The sequence below is a fragment of the Trichosurus vulpecula genome, chromosome 6 (assembly GCF_011100635.1).
Source record: "Trichosurus vulpecula isolate mTriVul1 chromosome 6, mTriVul1.pri, whole genome shotgun sequence".
In the NCBI taxonomy this organism is placed as follows: domain Eukaryota; kingdom Metazoa; phylum Chordata; class Mammalia; order Diprotodontia; family Phalangeridae; genus Trichosurus; species Trichosurus vulpecula.
Window position 1 is genome coordinate 76,513,893 of NC_050578.1, and position 18,187 is coordinate 76,532,079.

Here is an 18,187-nt window from a genome sequence, read left to right on the forward strand (position 1 = left end):
AACCCAAAGTAACAATCAGGAAAGCTGAAACTGAAGGAAGATTTTTCAGAACAGTAAATTTATTATAATCTAGTTTCCATTCCAAATCATTTGGTCAAGTTGATTTTTTCCCTGAATTTTTCTGGGGAGCATCTACCCCCTGTAATATTTATCAAATATCTGCATCCTTTGACCTTTTTCACTTTTAACTATAAATTACCCAAATGGTTTTAAAAGCTATTCTTTAGTCCTGAGGTAACGAATCTAACTCTGATTCTGCCTCTCTCCCCGTGCCCCTCGGATTTCTTGAACTGTCTTATAAGATACTGTGAAGTTCTTTAAAATAACTCAAAATACAGTTTCAACTTTAGTTAAAAAATAAACATATTCAACTGTGCATACCTTTTGACTCAGTGACACCACTACTCAATTATACTCCCAAAGGAATCAAAAACCAAAGAAAAAGATTCATTTGTCCAAAAATACCTATAGGTTCATTTTTTTATGGTAGCAAAGGACTGAAAGAAGAGGGGGTGTCCATCAACTGGATAATGGTGGAATAAATGGTTTATTAATTTTAACAGAATGTAGATGTCATAATAAATGTTGAAAGGGGTGATTTCAGAAAAACAGACATGTACAGACCAAGGCAGAGAGTGATGAAAGAATTAGAACTAATGAGTACAACATTGTAAAGAAAAGGAACTGAAAGACTGCAGAACTCTGATCAATGCAATGGCCAATCATGAGTCCAGAGGTCCAGCAACAAAGCTTGTTATCTACCTCCTGGCAGAGTGGTGAGAAAAGGAAGAAGCAGAAGGAGAAATGCATTTTTGGACATGGATAAGGTGTGGATTGGTTTTGCACGATGGGGTTTATTTGACACAAAGGTTTTGGTTTTTTTAAGTCAAGGGAGAGATTTTTAAATGAGGGAGGAAAAGAGTGAGAGTGATAAAGCATTTACCAAAAAAAAAAAAAAAAAAAAAAAAAAAAAAAGAGGTAGGTTGTCCTTACTCCAGGCCCAACGTTCTAATCACAGTGCTACCAGCTGCCTAGGAAGAAGAAACAATTAAGAAAAGGAAACCTAAAGGCAAAGCATTATCCATACAAAAATGACAGATCTTTTTGTTCAGTAAATGACACAGGAACAAGAGTTGGCTAGATGTGACAAATAGAAGCAATAAATTACTCAGGTGCCAAATGGCAAGAAGAGGGCCTTCTATGGAGACACGTGGTGATAGACATGTTTTCAAGGATCTGGATGGTTTTATTAGTGTAGGAGAAAGCCATATCCTCAAATGCTTGTTCATTTAACAACACAGGAAAGGGTGGAACGAGGACGAAAAGGGGAAGGGAAGAAACAATCTGAGACACTCTGAGAGGCAGACAGATGGTTGGTTGTTCACCACCAGGCAGGAGGGAAAGAAGGTAGACGCCCATTTCCTTTCAGTCCATTAAACAACAAGCATTTATTAAGCATTTACTATGTGCTGGGCACTGTGCTAAGCACTGGGGATATAAAGAAAGGCAAAAACAAAAAGCTCCCTCAAGAAGCTCATAGTCTAGGTCTGTATCCCAAAGAGATCATAAAATAGGGAAAAGAACCCACAGGGACACAAATATTTATGGCAGTTCTTTTTGTGGTGGCCAAGAATTGGAAATTGAGGGGATGTCCATTAATTGGGGAATGGCTGAACAAGTTATGGTATATGATTATAATGGAATACTGCTGCGGTATAAGAAATGATGAGCAGGTGGATTTCAGAAAAACCTGGAAAGATTTGCATGAACTGATGCCGAGTGAAGTGAGCAGAGTCAAAACACCGTACACAGTAACAGCAACATTGTGTGATGATTGACTTTGTTAGACTTAGCTCTTCTCAGCAATGCAAGGATCTAAGACAATTCCAAAAGACCCATGATGGAAAATGCTATCCAATCCAGAGAAATAACTATGGAGTCTGAATGCAGATCGATGCATACTATTTTCTTTTTTTAATTTTTTCTTTCTCATGGTTTTTCCCTTTTGTTCTGATTCTTCTTTCATAACATAATTAATGTAGAAATGTGTTTAATATGATTGTACATGTATAGCTTATATCAGATTGCATTCTGTCTCAGGGAGGGGAGAGGGGAAAATTGCGAACTCAAAATTTTATAAAAGTAAATGTTGAAAACTAAAAATTAATTAATTAATAAGGCAAAAAAATAGTTCCTAGTCTAATGAGGGGAGACAACTTGCAAACAACTTTGTACATGCAAGATAAAGATAAAGTAAATGGAAAGTAACTCAAAAGGATGGTGCCAGCAGTGTGTGTTTGGGGATGGGGGAAGCAGGAAAGGCTTCTTGGATTTGAGATGAGTTGTGAAGCAAACCCAGGTAATCTTAAGAGGCAGAGATGAAGAATGGAAGGATTCTAGGCACGGGAGACAGACAATGAAAAGGAACAGAGTCAGAAGATGGGAGTGTTGTATGCAAAGAAGAGCTAGGAGGTCACTGGATGAGAGAGTATGTGGGGAGAAGTAAGGTGGAAGAAGACTTGAAAGACTGGGAGGGACCAGGTTATGAAGCCAAACAGAAGATTTTTATCATTGAGCCTAGAATTAAAAGGGAACCATGAATAGTTTATTGAATAGAGGAGGTGGTATATATGCTATAGTTAGACCTATGCCTTAAGAAGCTCACTCTGGCAACTGAATGGGGGAGAGATTTGTGGCAGGGAAACCAACCAGCATCCTCCAGCAATAGTCTGGGCATGAGAGAATGAGGGCTTGCACCAGGGTGAAGGCTGTGTGAGGAGAAAAAATATATATATATGTATAGAGTGTGTGTGTGTGTGTGTGTGTGTGTGTGTGTGTGTGTGGAGAGAGAGAGAGAGAGAGAGAGAGAGAGAGAAGGGGACATATAGGAGATACTGGAAACGGAGAAGCTACAAGGCTTGACAAGAGATATGGGCTATGTGGGGTGAAAGTGAGTTACCAAGGATGCCACGGAGCTTCTGAGTCCAGATAAGCTTGGGTGACTGGGGGGCTGCTGGTACCCTCAACAGTAATAAGGAAGTTAGGAAAGGGGGGAGGGCTTGGGGGGAAGATGAGGAGTTCTGTTTGGGACATGCTGTGTTTGAGAAGTCTGTAGGATACCCATTTTGAAAGGTACATGAGGCAGCTGAAGATGCAAGACTGGAGATCAGGAGAATGAGTAGGGCTGGATAAGTAGACCCAAGAATCATCTATAGAGGTAAGTGACCCAATGGAAGCTGATTGCTAAGATTCCCAAGTGAGATGGCATGGAGGGAGGACAGGACAGGTCCTTGGGGTATAGCCACAGTTAGTGGATATGACCCGGAAGAATATCCAGCAAAGGAGACTGAGAAGGAGCTATCAGAAATGTAGTGGGCCAGTTGCAGAACGCTGGGCTTGGCAGTTTCCTTTTATTTTTTCTAAATGAGTCATAGATATCATAAAACATTCAAGATGGAAGGGACCTAAGTTTATCCAACTCCCCCATTTTACGTGTGAGCAAACTGAGGCACAGGGGCTAAGGGCTTGTCCAAGGTCATAGAGCAAGTTTTTTTTTCAGCACAGGGTATAGAAATCGGTTCTGATTGGATGTTGAGTGGTCTGCCTGCCACCCATACCAAGCTGTTTGCTTCTCAGGATACTCACTGGTACAAGCATTCATTCTCTTAGGCCAACTTACACTCATTGTCGCGTTAATCTCTGCCACTGTCTCTTCATCTGTAGGGAACTGGTATATCTGAACACCATTACTGACGAGCTCACTCATGATTTTACTCTTGAATTTGTGCAGCTCATTTTTGGCAATGGTATCTGCTTTTGCTATGATGGGGATGATGTTCACCTACAATTTAAAAGAAATGTCCATTTTAGACTACAACTAACTTAGAAAAATATGAAAGCAGTAGATCAAATGAATGAAAAGTGCCCCTCCCCAAAAAACCAAACCCCAAAACCAACCCTGAAAATAAATGCCAAGTCACTATCAGTAAATATCCCATGAATAAGAATCTGACCTTTCATTTCCTGTTCTCTTCTTGTGATTTAACTCCTTCCTCCAAGAAAAGGGTTAAGCTACTCTGGTTTCAGGGAGCTACACTTTGATACATTTCCTCCCTGGTACAAGTCATTTTTTTTCTTCTAAAGGCTAGAGAGGAAGTGCTGTCATTCAGTCAATGACAAACAACTGTAACACAGGAAAGAAACCACCCATTCTTTAGACCTGTGCTGGCAAATGAGCTGTCTGCCCCACCTTCTAAAGGGAACGATGGCCATCTGTTCTTGGGCATCTCTGCAGTGTAAAGGGAGAATTAAAGCAGTGCAGCAGTATTTTTACGGGGACTTAAAACAAACACACTAGAGACTGAGCAATCAGTTCTCTTTTCTGATCGCCTAAAAAGGCTAGAAAGAACAAACAAGTGTTCATCAGAATGAAAATAGTTTTGGCAACTTGAACATTTTCTTGACATGGGAAGAGTTATATGAATTGATGTGAAGTGAGGGAAGTAGAAACAGCAAAACAACATACAGAATGACACCAATGATGTAAACGGAAAAAATGATAAGATGCCTCAGAAACTAAAAAGTGCAATCAAAATAATCAAGCTAAGAAGAGAGGAGAAAATGCAACTCCTTTTTTTTTAAAGAGTGAAGAACTATGGGTATAGATGACTACACATTCTATCAGATTCAATCTATACATAGATTAGTTTTGTTTAACTGACTCCCTCTCCTTTCTTTTTTATTCTTTGTTAAAAGGTCTGGGGAGAGGAAGACATTGGAATATATTTGGATATAAAAATGAAGTAAAAACAAAAGAAATCAATCAATATTTATTTAAAAAAATTCACTCTATACTGTCCAAAACAAAAAGAATATTTTCTTGAATTTCACAAAATTTCATTCAAAATTTGACATACGTGACAAGAGGTGCAGAAGAGGGACCTTTATCTGTATTACCGCTGTATAAAGCCCTGAAACACAGACAGTATCTTTGCCCTACTGGCTACTGACAACAAACCTATAAATTTCTAATATTCACTTTCCAAAATTAATGGTGCATTTTCTTTCACCTACTAGTAGGAGAAAAGAGACTCGACCTGGGATCTGACATTTAGCAATTTACCTCTACTACAATTCTAGTGGAAAGTCAATCTGATGATAGGAACATAATGAGGAGCAGAAAGAGAAAGAGGTGGCTGGCTCTATTCATCTGATTCTCTTTTTATCCTTAGGGAGGCAGTGTGACACAATGGAAAGAATTCTAAACTGCAGGTGAGCAGATCTGGATTTGAATCCCAAATCTGCATGTGTGACTTGTATCACCTCGGGCAAGTTACTTAATCATTTGGTAGTACCAGTTTCCTCATCTATAAAATAAGGCAGCAGGAGTAGATGGCCCCGCCTTCCAGTGAAGACCCCTCCTGGTCAAATCTCTTAAGAAGCACTATTTGCAAGCTGCTGATCAATGGCAATGAGGTGACAGGCATGCTAATAAATATTAATATCAGCTTATATTAACAGAGTAATGTTAACATTAATATTAACACATGAGTATGTGTTAACATAACAGTAGCATAACATTATATACTATATTACATTATATTATGACATATATTGTGTTATTTTATTTATATCATGTTATTAATTACTATATTAATAACAATAATAACTTCTTCAACCATTCATAAACTAATCATTCACCTTCTTTCTCGGGCATGTTGCAGGATGAGAAAAAAGGTAGTCATCAACTTTGCCACAAGAACTGATCAGAATGTTTTTAGCAAGAATACTCCAGGGGGCGCAGTGGGTAGAGCACCTGCCCTGGAGACAGGAAGACCTGGATTCAAATCCAGCCTCAGATACTAATTAGCTGTGACGATGGGCAAGTCATTTAATCCTGACTGCCTCAAAAAAGAAACTTTGAAAAAATACTCTAAGAGGATCCTTTTGGTGAGAGACAAAGTGAAGAGAGTAGAGTGAATGACCTGGAATAGAGTTAATCTAAATAATTCAGGTCAAAGCCCTCTCTTTTCCCTCAAAGCAGAAGCCTGAAGAAAAAGGATGATTATGTAATTCATCCCCTTCACTTTATACATATGGAAACTGAGACCCCAAGAGGTTCAGTAGCTTCCCCAAGATCACAGAGCTGAGCTGATCTCAGAAATCTGATCCAATGTCCTATGGATTCAAACCCAGGGTTCTTTCCAGTATGCCCCACTAACCTCCAAATCCCTGAAAGTAAGGATGCTTGTTTCTCAACTTTGCTATGCAGAATCATTTTTGTTGGAGTTGTTCTTGTTTTGGGGGGATGGAAGGGTTGTGGAATGAAGGGTGAAGCTGAGGCAGAAAAAAAAACCCTTTAGGTTTTGGTTTTGTGCAACGTTTGGTAATCCATTTCATTTTTCTGGCTTAACAGTACTTCTGGGGGGAAATGGCTAGAGGTGTGCTGAGTACGTACAGCTGTCCCTGTGTTCTGTGGATGAGACTTAAGTAGGCTGTGCTTTTAGTAATAAGCTCTCTATTCCCACTCCATAGAGATCTTTGCCCTGATATCAAGCACTCGCACAATAGGAAGCTATAAGAAGCAAATAGCTTGGGTTCTACCACCTTGAGCCCACATGGTAGTGAAGCTGAGCTTCAGTTTGAAATTTTAATAAAAGTGAGTCAAACTCTCCCGAGAGTTAAGAGCTATGGAAGCTGCTTAATTCTTTCAGGCCAACAGAAGATCCTTTGATTCAGTGCACTGGGGAAATCTGAGAAGCCCTATTCTGATGTTAAGGCCTTTTCTGGGTCAACTCACAGATAAGAAGCCATCTTAGCATGTTGATCAGAGTATCATCACTCCCTCATCATGTCCCAAATGTCTCCACTAAAGTCACTGGATCTGGACCTGAAGGGAATTTCACAGGCCCTCTAATCCATCTCCCTCATTTTCAAAGATGAGCAACTTGATGCTCAGAAGGCTTAGGGGTCTTGTTTTAGGTCACATAGAGGATAACAGAACCCAGGCCCTCTGACTCCAGATCCAGTACTCTTTCCACCAAGTCCTATGCATCTTGGCCAGGAAATGTCCCTGGGTTTTTTAAGACCATCCCAACAGATCACAAGTTCTGGCAGGTCTTACCAAAAGGAAGAGGCTTCAGATTCAAGAATGGGCCTGGTCGTGGTTCTCTCTTCATAAGGCAAGTGGTTAATTTTTTTCAGCCATAGTCACAGTAATCCATGAAAACCACTGACTATAAAAGGATGGCTTTTAAGGGAAGGGAATACCATACCATGTAGCTTCCCAAATGAGTGGATAGAGTGTATGATCTTATCAGATAGGAAACTATTAAAAAAAATTAGTTTTCCCTAAACCGTGAATTAATGCAAACACACACACACATATGTGTATATGTGTGTGTGTGTGCATATATATATATACACACATAAATGTATAATACATACACACACACACACAAATCCTCTTTAAAGACATACAACCCTGCCTGTTATTTCAAATACTTGAATGTAATTCTTCTAATTGCCCAAATTTCTACATGTATTCCTTATATCTTTCTCCTCATCTTTATCAGAGACATACTAGTAAAACAATGCTTTTACAATGCTTGTTAAAAGGTAACCCAACAATACAAATTGCATGATAAACTTTCAAGGGAATTTTCTCAGATACCAAAACAATCTAATCAACTGCTTGTAGATGAAATGTCCAAATTACTCTGAGGGCACAGCTGCGAACAACTATTTTAGGACCCAATGGCCTAGAAAGAACGCAGCTTTGTGTGGGCTGAGTACCTTGCTGTCCAGTTTCTTCATGGTGACGAGGTCGAGGGACTTCAGAGAATGTCCAGTGGGGGCGATGAAGTAAAGGCAAGCGTGGATCCGGGTGTCATGGTAATTGAACAGAGAACGCTTGATCTTCAATTCCTCTTGCAGGTAAGCTTCAAATTGTGCATCAATATATTCTACTATTGGTTTATAGCTATAATAATAAAAATAATAAAATAATAATAATAAAACAGCAACAACAACAAACCCCTCACATTTCTACAGAGCTTTAAAACTATATTTTTTACTTCAAACCAGCTAATTGACTGGAATCCATCTTTATATTACCTGATAAGAATGAATCTTATCTTTTTTTCTCTCAACTACATCAGAGAATCTGAAAGCCAAATAATATCTATTTTATGGTGCCTTACCCTTTCTTACCCACTCCTGAATAAATCTGGCTATGATGATAACTAAACTAATCCCAGTACACTGCCTTGGTACTTCTGGGAGGCTGGTTTCCCGTGCCACATACTACACTTTCACACTCTCCACTGCCATTATCTAAGTTCGGAGAAGAAAAATGCGTTTTAATATTAGTCCAAGAAAAAGTAAAATTTGTGCCTTCCCTCCTCCCTGAGTATCATGTAACATGTTCCAAATGCTCCGCTGTCATTTTCAGATGCCATTACTATCTATTGGGGAGCATTAGTACCATGTAACACAAACTATTAAAAACTAACTACAACCACAATCACGATGATGATGTTACTACCAGGAATAAGACTGCCAATATTTAATGGCCCAGATTCCCTCCAGGGATGAGATGGTCCTTACTGTTAAGGTCTTAGGGATGTACACAAACTCCTTTAAGGGTGACCCCCCCCATGAAAATACCTCAACAAATGCAGCAGTGCTTATTGGCACTTGCATGGCAAATTAGAGGAGCTCCATTTCCCCAAATACTTAATTCACCATCACACTAGTGAACATTCTAAGTACTATGAAGCCAAAATCTACTGTGCATCAACAATCCAGGCCCTGAGGAAAAAACAAAATAAAAAAAAAAAAAGACCTATTGATTCAATGGCATCCTTGGAAGGAAAGTCATTTTAAAATGAAAAGGAGGAAAGCAGACAGTGCTATTGGAGGAAGCTATAGTTATACACCAGGAGGAAAAAAAAAACCAAACCAAAGTCCAAATGCTGCTTGACGTCATTTTTAGTTTCAATATTTATTATAATTCATGGGTTTGATCAATACATACCACACACATGAACAAAATGATGTCTCAATAATTGTACTGAATCAAAAAATGTCATGGCTGGAAGGGACTTCAGCACAGCTCTTGCAAGCCATAACTGAACAGGAATCTTCCATATTCCCCCCTCTGCAACATCAGCAACTTTCCCAACAAGTGGGCGTTCAGACGTTTCTTGAAGTACTGCAGTAGAAACCTCCTACCTCTTGTTAGAGAGGTGGTAAGCTACAGGAACAGAATAAGCCATACGTTGTCAGATATGGCCAATGGTATTAATTTGTTTAGCTTAACACTGTTACAAAAGAGGGTTCTACTGCAGGACCTAAGATGCTGGGGGAAGTCAATTGGAAGTGAGAGTGAAGTAAAAATGACATCAGTAAAACTTGTAAAGACTTCCAGAGAAGTAGAACCCATTAATAATAATGATAGTGATGTTAGCTAGCTTTTACATAGCACTTTAAGGTTTGTAAAGCATTTTTCAAATTTTATTTTAGCTTTACAACAACCCTGGGGGATGGGTGCTATCATTGTCCCCACTTCACAGATGAGTAAATTGAGGCACAGGTTAAGGTACTTTCCCTGGGTCACACAACTAGTGGCTGAGCTGGATTTAGATGCAGGTCCTTCTGACTCTACCCACTGTTCCACGTAGCTGCCCCTGAAGGCAGGCCATTACACAAATGACTAGCTCTAATTCTTAAGAATTAAAATCTTAGTTGCATTAAGTTCTAATCTACTTCTTTGCAATGTCCACCCACTGCTCCTACTTCTGCCTTTCAGTGCTGACCAGAACAGGTCTATTTGCTTTTCTATATATACTGCAAAATATTCCATGACAAAGGACAAAATTCCCATAGCCTGCCAGGCTTAAAGCCAGAGTGAAAATATCAAAACCTTTTAAAAGGATCCATTTCATCCAAGGCTGGGGTGGAGTGGGGTGGGGGTGGGGTGGGGTGGGGTAGCGTCATACTGTGAGAAGAGCATCTTCCAGAGGAAGAGACCTTGAGCCTGGGCTCTGCCATTTTATTACTATATGATCTTGAAGAAAGGACCAAATGATATTTTCCAGCTCTACCATTCTGGGTAATAATTCTAACTTGCAACCGAGCCCATGTTTTTGTTCCTGGGAATGGCACAAACCATTCCACTGATACACCAACCTCTTCCATAGTGTGATGAAGGCTAATGAATTACATATTCCTTCAACATCCTCTTTCAAAGAGCCAGGAACTGGCTCAGTAACGCTTGATACCCACCCAAAGATTCTGGCCCAAAGAGTACTGGGATCATGAATTCCCAGAATTCATAACAAAAACAAAATGTGGTTTGGGATGGTGCTTTGAAATACATTATTGCATGTATAGGAAATTTCAAGGAATCTACTTAAGTGTTGTTCTTTTATTGAAGAGCCACACATTGGCAGGGCTCAGTCTCCTGGAGCCTTTCATGATTTCTCGAGCCCTTCCTAGAATTCCAGTCTGATTCCCAGTTCTCTGCATCCCCAGTTATAAAGAAAGCAATTTAATAAAGGCTTTCACCTTTGCTGGCCATTCCTGCCAAAAAAGAACTCCTTATGTTAAATGTGACCCATTCAAATTCTTTGTATTACGATAATATCAATGAGGGTAGATAGAGAACCTCAATCGAATCATCTAATCTAAAGCTATTTCTGTACCACTCCCCCTCATTAATTTCCTCCATTTTAAAGTGTAAGCATGTCTTCTTTCTCCTGAATTTTCTTTTCTCACATATATCCTAGCCCTAGAAGAAGTAGTAAACTGGGTTTATTGTTTTCAAGAATGGCACAAACTGTTAGGGGTGACTTTCCCCCACCCCCTTCTCCCTTTCCAAGGAAAACTGACATTTAAAACAGATAAGATAAAGCATTGTGTAAAAGTTGTTGGCAAAATATTCTACTCTATCCAAGCACTGACCCTTTACTTTGTACACCATTAGGTCCTTGCCATCTTCTCTGTCTCCAACATCCTAAAACTCCTTTTAGAAAGAGGTAATTTCACCATTCCTTGGTTACTTCTACTAGAAATTAGGCAAGGCTTTGGAACAGTTAAAACCTTCGTTGGTATTTAAAGACGCTCTTTGATAATGACAAAAAACTGGAAAGTAAGGGGGTGCCCACCAGTTGGGAAATGGCAGAAAAAATTATGGTATGTGGATTAGTAGAATATTAATTGTGCTATAAAAAATGCTGAAAGGGATTGTTTCAGAATTATTTGGGAAGACTTGTATGAACTGATGCAAAATGAGGTGAGCAGAACCAGGAGAAGAATTTACACAAATCACAACAATGTAAAAACAAACAACTTAAAAAAAAACTTTACTATACACATGTCACTACATTTTGGGTTGTTTCCCACTAATAGGGAGATGCTAGGTAGCACAGTATATAAAGTATGGTACGAGAGAGTCAGAAAGAGCTGAGTTCAAATCCTGCTTGAGGATAGCTGTGTGAGCCCAGAGAATCATTTAAGTGCATGCTCTCAGACTCAGTTTCCTTATCTATAAAATAGGGATACTATTAGCTTCTACCTCCCAGAGTTATAAGGATTGAATGAGATGTTTGCAAAGCACCTCAAAAACCTAAAAGAATTATATAAAGTCGAGCTATTATTATTATTGAGAGATTTTTATTCACCGAAAAAAAATATACTAAAACAAAAACCCGATTAGGCCATTTTCCCACAACTCTGACATACTACTCAGAGCTGCAGAGTTTCTTTAAATGTTGTTGTTCAGTCGTGTCTAGCTCTTTGTGACTCCATGGCCAACAGAATGCCGGGCCCCTCTCTTCTCCACTATCTCTTGAATTCTGTCCAAGTTCATGTTCATTGCTTCCATGACACTATCTTATCCTCTGCCATCCCCTTTTCATTTTGCCTTCAATCTTTCCCAACCTCAGGGTCTTTTCCAATGAGTCCTGTGTTGTCTCATTATGTGGTCAAAGTATTTAAATTTCAGCTTCAGTATTTGACCTTCCGGTGAATAGCCTGAATTAATTTCTTCTCAATTGCTGACTGATTTGATCTCCTTGCTGTATAAGGGACTGTCAAAAGTCTCCAGCACCACAATTTGAAAGCATCGATTCTGTGGCACTCAGCTTTCCTTACAATCCAACTCTCACAGCCATATGTTACTACTGGAAAACCCATAGCTTTAACTATATGGACCTTTGTTGGCAAGGTGATGCCTCTGCATTTTAGTATGCTGTCCAAATTTGCCATAGCTTTCCTTCCAAGGAGTAGCATCTTTTACTTTCATGACTACAGTTGCTGCTTGTAGTGATCTTTGAGCCCAAGAATATAAAATCTGACACTACTTCCTTCTTTTCCCTCTATTTGCCATGAAGTGATAGAACCAGTTGCCAAAAATCTTAGCTTTTTGGATGTTAAGCTTCAAGCCAGCTTTTAGTCTCCTTTTCCCCAATCTTGAAGAGGCTTCTTAATTCCTCTTCATTTTCTGCCATCAGAATAGTATTGTCTGCATATCTGAAATTGTTGATATCTCTCCTAGCAACCTTAATTCCAGCTTTTGATTCATCCAGGCTGTCATTTTGCATGATGTACTCTGCATATAAGTTAAATACATAAAATGACAATATACAGCCTCATTGTACTCCTTTTCCAATCTTAAACCAACCAGTTGTTCCATGTTCAGTTTTAACTATTGCTTCTTGGCCTGCATTCAAGTTCCTCAGGAAAACAGATTAGACGACCTGGTACTCCCATTTCTTTGAAGACTTGCCACATTTTGCTGTGATCCACACAGTTAAAGACTTTAGTGTAGTCAATAAAACAGTAGATGCTTTTCTGGAACTCCCTGGCTTTCTCTATAATGCAGCAAATGCTGGCAATTTGGTCTCTAGTTCCTTTGCCTCTTCGAAAACCAGCCTGCTCTTCTGGCAATTTTTGGTTCACATATTACTAAAGTCTAGCTTGTTGAATCTTAAGTATAGCTTTGCTGGCCTGTGAGATAAGTGCAACTGTTTGGGAATTTGAACAGTCCTTGGCATTGCCCTTCTTTAGGATTGTGACATAAACTACTCTTTTCCAATCTAGTGGCCACTGTAGTGTTTTCCAAATTTGCTGGTATATTGAGTGCAGCATTTAAATAGCACTAAGTTTCAGGGTTCTAAATAGCTCAGGTGGAATTCCATCATCTCCACTAGCCTCACTGTTAGCAATGCTTCCCAAGGCCCACTTGACTTTATTCTCCAGGATGTCTGGCTCTAGATCAGTAACCACACCATCATGGTTATCACTGATACTAAGATATTTCTTGTATAGTTGTTCTGTGTATTGTTGCCATCTCTTCTTAATCTCTTCTACTTCTATTAAATCCCTACCATTTTTGTCTTTCATCATGCCCATTTTTGCATGAAACTTTCTTGAACAATTTTCTTTCTCATTCTCTTGTTTTCTTCTAGTTTTTTTTTGCATTGCTCATTTTAAAAAACCTTCCTATCTCTCCTTGCTATTCTTTGAAATTCTGCATTCAGTTGGGTGTTATCTTTCCCTTTCTCCTTTCCCTTTTGCTTTCCTTCTTTTGTCAGCAATTTGTACAGCCTCATCAGACAGGCATTTTGCCTTCTTGCTCTTCTTTTTCTCTGGCATTTTTTGTTGCTGCCTCTTATACGATATTGCAAACCTCTGTCCACAGTTCTTCAGGTCCTTTATCTATCACATCCAATCCCATAAATCTATTCATCACTTCCACTTCATAGTCATAAGGGATGTTATTTAGGTCGTAGCTATATCGTTTGATTTTTTTCCCAACTTTCTTCAATTCAAGTCTGAATTTTACAATAAGATGCTCATGATCTGAGCCATGGTCAGCTCCAAGTCTTGTCTTAACTGACTATACAGAGCTTCTCCACCTGTGACTGCAAAGCATATATCAATCTGATTTCCATATTGACCATCTATGATGTCCATGCACAAAGTCACTTTTTGAATTGTTGTAAAGGAGTATTTGTTATGGCCAGTAAGTTTTCTTGACAAAATTCTGTTACTCTGCCCTGCTTCATTTTGTACTCCAAGGCCAAACTTGCCTGTTACTTCTACTATCTTTTGATTTCCTACTTTAGCATTCCAATCCCCTATGAAGAATGTGACATCTTTTTTGGGGGGGTGGGGGGGAAAGGTGGGTGGGTGTTATTTCTAGAAAATGTGGGTAGGTCTTCAACTTTGGCCTCTTCACTATCAGTATTTAGCACATAGATGCTGAATAGTTCACCTTCAATTTGAACAGACATCATTCCGTCATTTTTGAGATTATACTTCAGCATTGCTTTTCTCACCCTTTAATTGACTATGAGGGCTACTCCACTTCTTTGAGGGGATTCTTGTCCACAGCAGTGTATGAAATAATTATCTGAATTAAACTCACCCATTCTCATCTGTTTAAGTTCACTGACATGCCAAATGTTGATGTTTAATCTTTCCATCTTCTGTTTGACCACATCCAGCTTATCTTGGGTTCATAGATCTTACATTCCAGGTTTCTATGCAATGTAAATCTTTATAGCATCAGAGTTTCCTTTTGTCACCAGATGCATCTGCAGCTGAGCTTCCTTTCAGCTTTGACCCTGACGCTTCATTAGTGCTGTAACTACCTCTAGTTGGTCTCTCCTCTTCCCCAGTGACATATGGAGCACCTTCCAACCTGAGGCGCTCATCTTCCAATGTCATCTCTTTAATCATCTTAGTACTGTCTATGAAGTCATGAGTTGGACATAACAAAGTGATTGAACAACAACTCTCTAAAATATTATTTGTTAGACTATCCTGAGAATTTGGCTTGGTAGTCAATGAGAAAAAAGCCATTTGATGCACAGAAAGGAAGATTATACAATCTGATGAGAAATTTAAGTGTAAAAAATTAAATTGAGAAACATTTGGTATCTATGTTACGATCACATTTCCTGTTTTGGATCTCCTTGGAAATGATGCGTTATTCAATCCCAGTGAGTCAGATACTCCTTTAAAGATTTCTTGAGCCAGGAATGTGGTCATCTGCTCTGACCAGCTCACCAGTCATGGGAGAAAGCTTTCAGATGAGGAACTGAATTTCCCTTGGGTAGTATTTCATTACTAGGGCTATGGTACTGAAAAAAATTTCAGACTACATTCTACTTCAGGGACAAACATCTGCTAAAGTTTCTTCTCCTGTTTATGGGAAGGGAGCATAGAAGGAGTACTGTATTTGGAGGCATAAGACTTGGGTGGAACTTGTGGCTCTGTTATCTCTGACTGTGTGACTATGGCCGAGTCCCTTGACCTCTGTACTTCAAGTTCTCATCTGTAAAATGAGGAGGGTGCTCTAAATGGCTTCTAAGCTTCCTTCCAGCTCTAGATCCATGCTCCTGTGAAAATTTTTAGCAATTACTTCTTAGCAATATGGTTGGGAAAAGAAAACAACCTGTTGAATGCAATGGTTTCAGAGAGCTCCAGAGAGCCAAATTGGTATTTACTTGGGAGATGGCAAAGTGACTTTGCAAGACAATCTGCTCCCCTCCCCTATACACATTCCCTAAATGTTGTTTTTCCTTTCATTTTGTAACTTTGGGTATAGAACAGGACACATGTGCCAAACTGCCCTTACTGATTCTAGCCAACCACATGAGCTAGTTCAGTACCTAGGATGCTTTGGTGATGTTGAAATCCCTGGATACTTAGGTCCAGCATGACATAGCAACTTAGGGGGCTTGGGGTCTTGAGATGGTAAGGCAATCCCCCTATACTGGTCACTGAGAAGAGCTCATCTTTAAGGGTCCACTCAGCAGACCCTCAAAAAGGGAGTTACTCTACTCTGGGGGCTTTCTTCTTCCTTGTGCTCTCAGCTTAGTAAGTGCCTCTCCCTAGGGATGGACCACACTTGTGCCCAACAAAAATGGTTGTGTATGTCAGCTAAGGCACATGTCTTGTCATGTGAACTGAGTGAGCCTGAGTCTGGATTTTGGGCTGCTTCTTCTGTGTTTCTTGGCATGATCCCAGGTGACCAAACACCAATCTTGAGATAAGTGCCAACAAGAAGTGAAAGGAAGGCCAAGATGTTTAATATATCTTTTGTATGTAGAGAAGAATTATCTGCCCCATCCTGATTTACATTTTACAATATGTACCTTTCTAATTCCCCACCTTTGAAAGAGACCCATGATATGAGCCAAAACGTAAACTTTAAGCAATTTCCCCTAAGGGGCTGGGGTGGGGAATCAAGGAAATAGGGGATGTCTGAAAAGAAGACTGACCTTCTTCTTGGAAGACAAGTTCCCTTAAAATTGAGCTCAGTCAGGATCATGTGTGTGGCTCCAGAGTAGAGAAGGAAGAGGGGCATGGACTCCAACCTGTAGTGTCTAGTAATGATTCTACTAGACTTTAATAGTCATAAACATCATTTACTCACAATTACATGTGAGTCTTCCTTCCATTGGGTCTAGTATTAAACACTTATTACTGAAGAGCAGAGCTCAGTCTCACTATAATAAAAATATGCACATTTGGTCAATTTTGTTCTTATTATTACAGTTCTCATTATTAGCTAGTAAGTGGTCCTGTTAACATAGAACTGCATAGTGCTTATTGAAAAGCTCTTGATGTGCCTTTGGCTCTGCAGATAAAGAAGAAATGGTATTTAGCTGAACAATTCCTTATTATTCCGATTGTGAGGGCTGGGGTATATTTGGGAGAGGAAAGGGGGGGTAGTTTAGAAAACTTTTGAGCAACAACAACAAAAAAAATGGCTTGATCTGTGTACAGTCTTCTGAAAATGACAAAAATCCTAGCATCAATTTTTCACTTGGTATACAAGACTCTATTGATGAAAATGATGTGTGAATGCATAGCCACAGTTAGAGATGAAATATATAAGGAATGATCTGTCCCAGTGACCTTGAAAGAGTTAATTTAGCTCCCCTTTAAGGCCAGGTAGTAGTTTATACTCCTGGAATGACTTAGGAAAGGGGCCAGAATCAACAACGCTGAACCCAACAAACAGCACGAATGTCAACATGGTCCATACCTTTAAACTGAGAATTCAGCAGCTCTTGAGGCAGTCTGTTATTGGAAGAGGGATACCAGTCTTGGAATTGGAATAAGAACCCTCTATCCTAAACTAACATATATGGAAGTGAAGTTTTTACTCCCTTTGTGAATGAAGAAGTAAAAACAAATACCATAACAGACATTAAAATAGCTTTCAGAGGTTTGTAAGCCATTTCTCATGCAGTGACTTTTTCTTTTTCAAAGAACTTTGTTAGATGTTTGTGGTTGGCAAGAGGAGAACATCCTGTGTGGGGGCTGCTTCCTGTCCATCTCCTACACGCCACAACTGGCCAGCCACATACATTCAAAGTTATCTCGTCTTCCAGTTAGTATGATAAATGTTCAGGAAGAATTCAGCTAGTCAAGCCCTTTTTTTCTTGAATGTCATTTGAAGTGAATGAAGAGGTACAGCGAATGCTGAGTGGTGTCCCCTTTCTTTTCAGGGGAACTTGAAACCGCCCTACTTTCTTTTGGCTTTTCTATACTTAACAGTGACAGCTCATATAGCAGCTACATAAGAAAACTTGCCTTAGGGGAAGCTCATACCATCATTTAAGATACTCAGTGAATATTCCTGGATAAAAGGAGTGGCTTAAAAATATAACCCATTACCATCATACACACACACAGTTTTAAAGCCAGAAGAGGCCTTAGAGATTACCTAATTCCAAGAAAATATACAACAAAAGCCAGAAGACATGGGTCCTGTTCCTGGCCTTAATGCCTACTAGCTGTGTGATATTGACCTCACTGGGATCCTATTTCTTCATCTTTCAAATAAAAAGACCAGGCTTGATCCTTTCTAAGGTTCCTTCCAGATCTAATAGTTTGACTGCAGGATATTACATATGAGGCAGGTGCAGGCTGGAGGTTAAATAAATTGTCCAAAGTTACACAGTGTTAGCTTTTAGCTTTTATTTTAAAGAGGCTTTTATACACAAAGTAGTTATGCCAATTAACTTTAGACTAAATTCTTCATTTCCTGTAATAAAGAACAGCTGAGTTTTGTTTTGGTTCTTAACCTGGTTTCCCAATAACAAGACAAAATAATCTGGTGACATGGTAAGATATGCAAAGCTTCTAAAAACACTGAGCTGAA

At 39.3% G+C, this 18,187-nt stretch overlaps 1 protein-coding gene across 3 annotated transcripts in view; it reads right to left on the bottom strand.

Moving 5' to 3' along the window:
- The window catches only part of SEPTIN11 (septin 11), a 127,259-nt gene that overhangs the window by 16,828 nt on the left and 92,244 nt on the right, over positions 1-18,187 (bottom strand). For all 3 annotated transcript variants that reach the window (XR_005010632.1, XM_036762600.1, XM_036762599.1), the window contains exons 4-5: positions 7,795-7,981; positions 3,680-3,841 (exon numbers count right to left, since the gene is read on the bottom strand). Coding sequence is in view for 2 of the 3 variants with exons in the window: in XM_036762600.1 (XP_036618495.1) it covers positions 3,680-3,841; positions 7,795-7,981 (349 nt within the window). In the remaining variant the exon portion in view is untranslated. The remainder of the gene's footprint in view (positions 1-3,679; positions 3,842-7,794; positions 7,982-18,187) is intronic.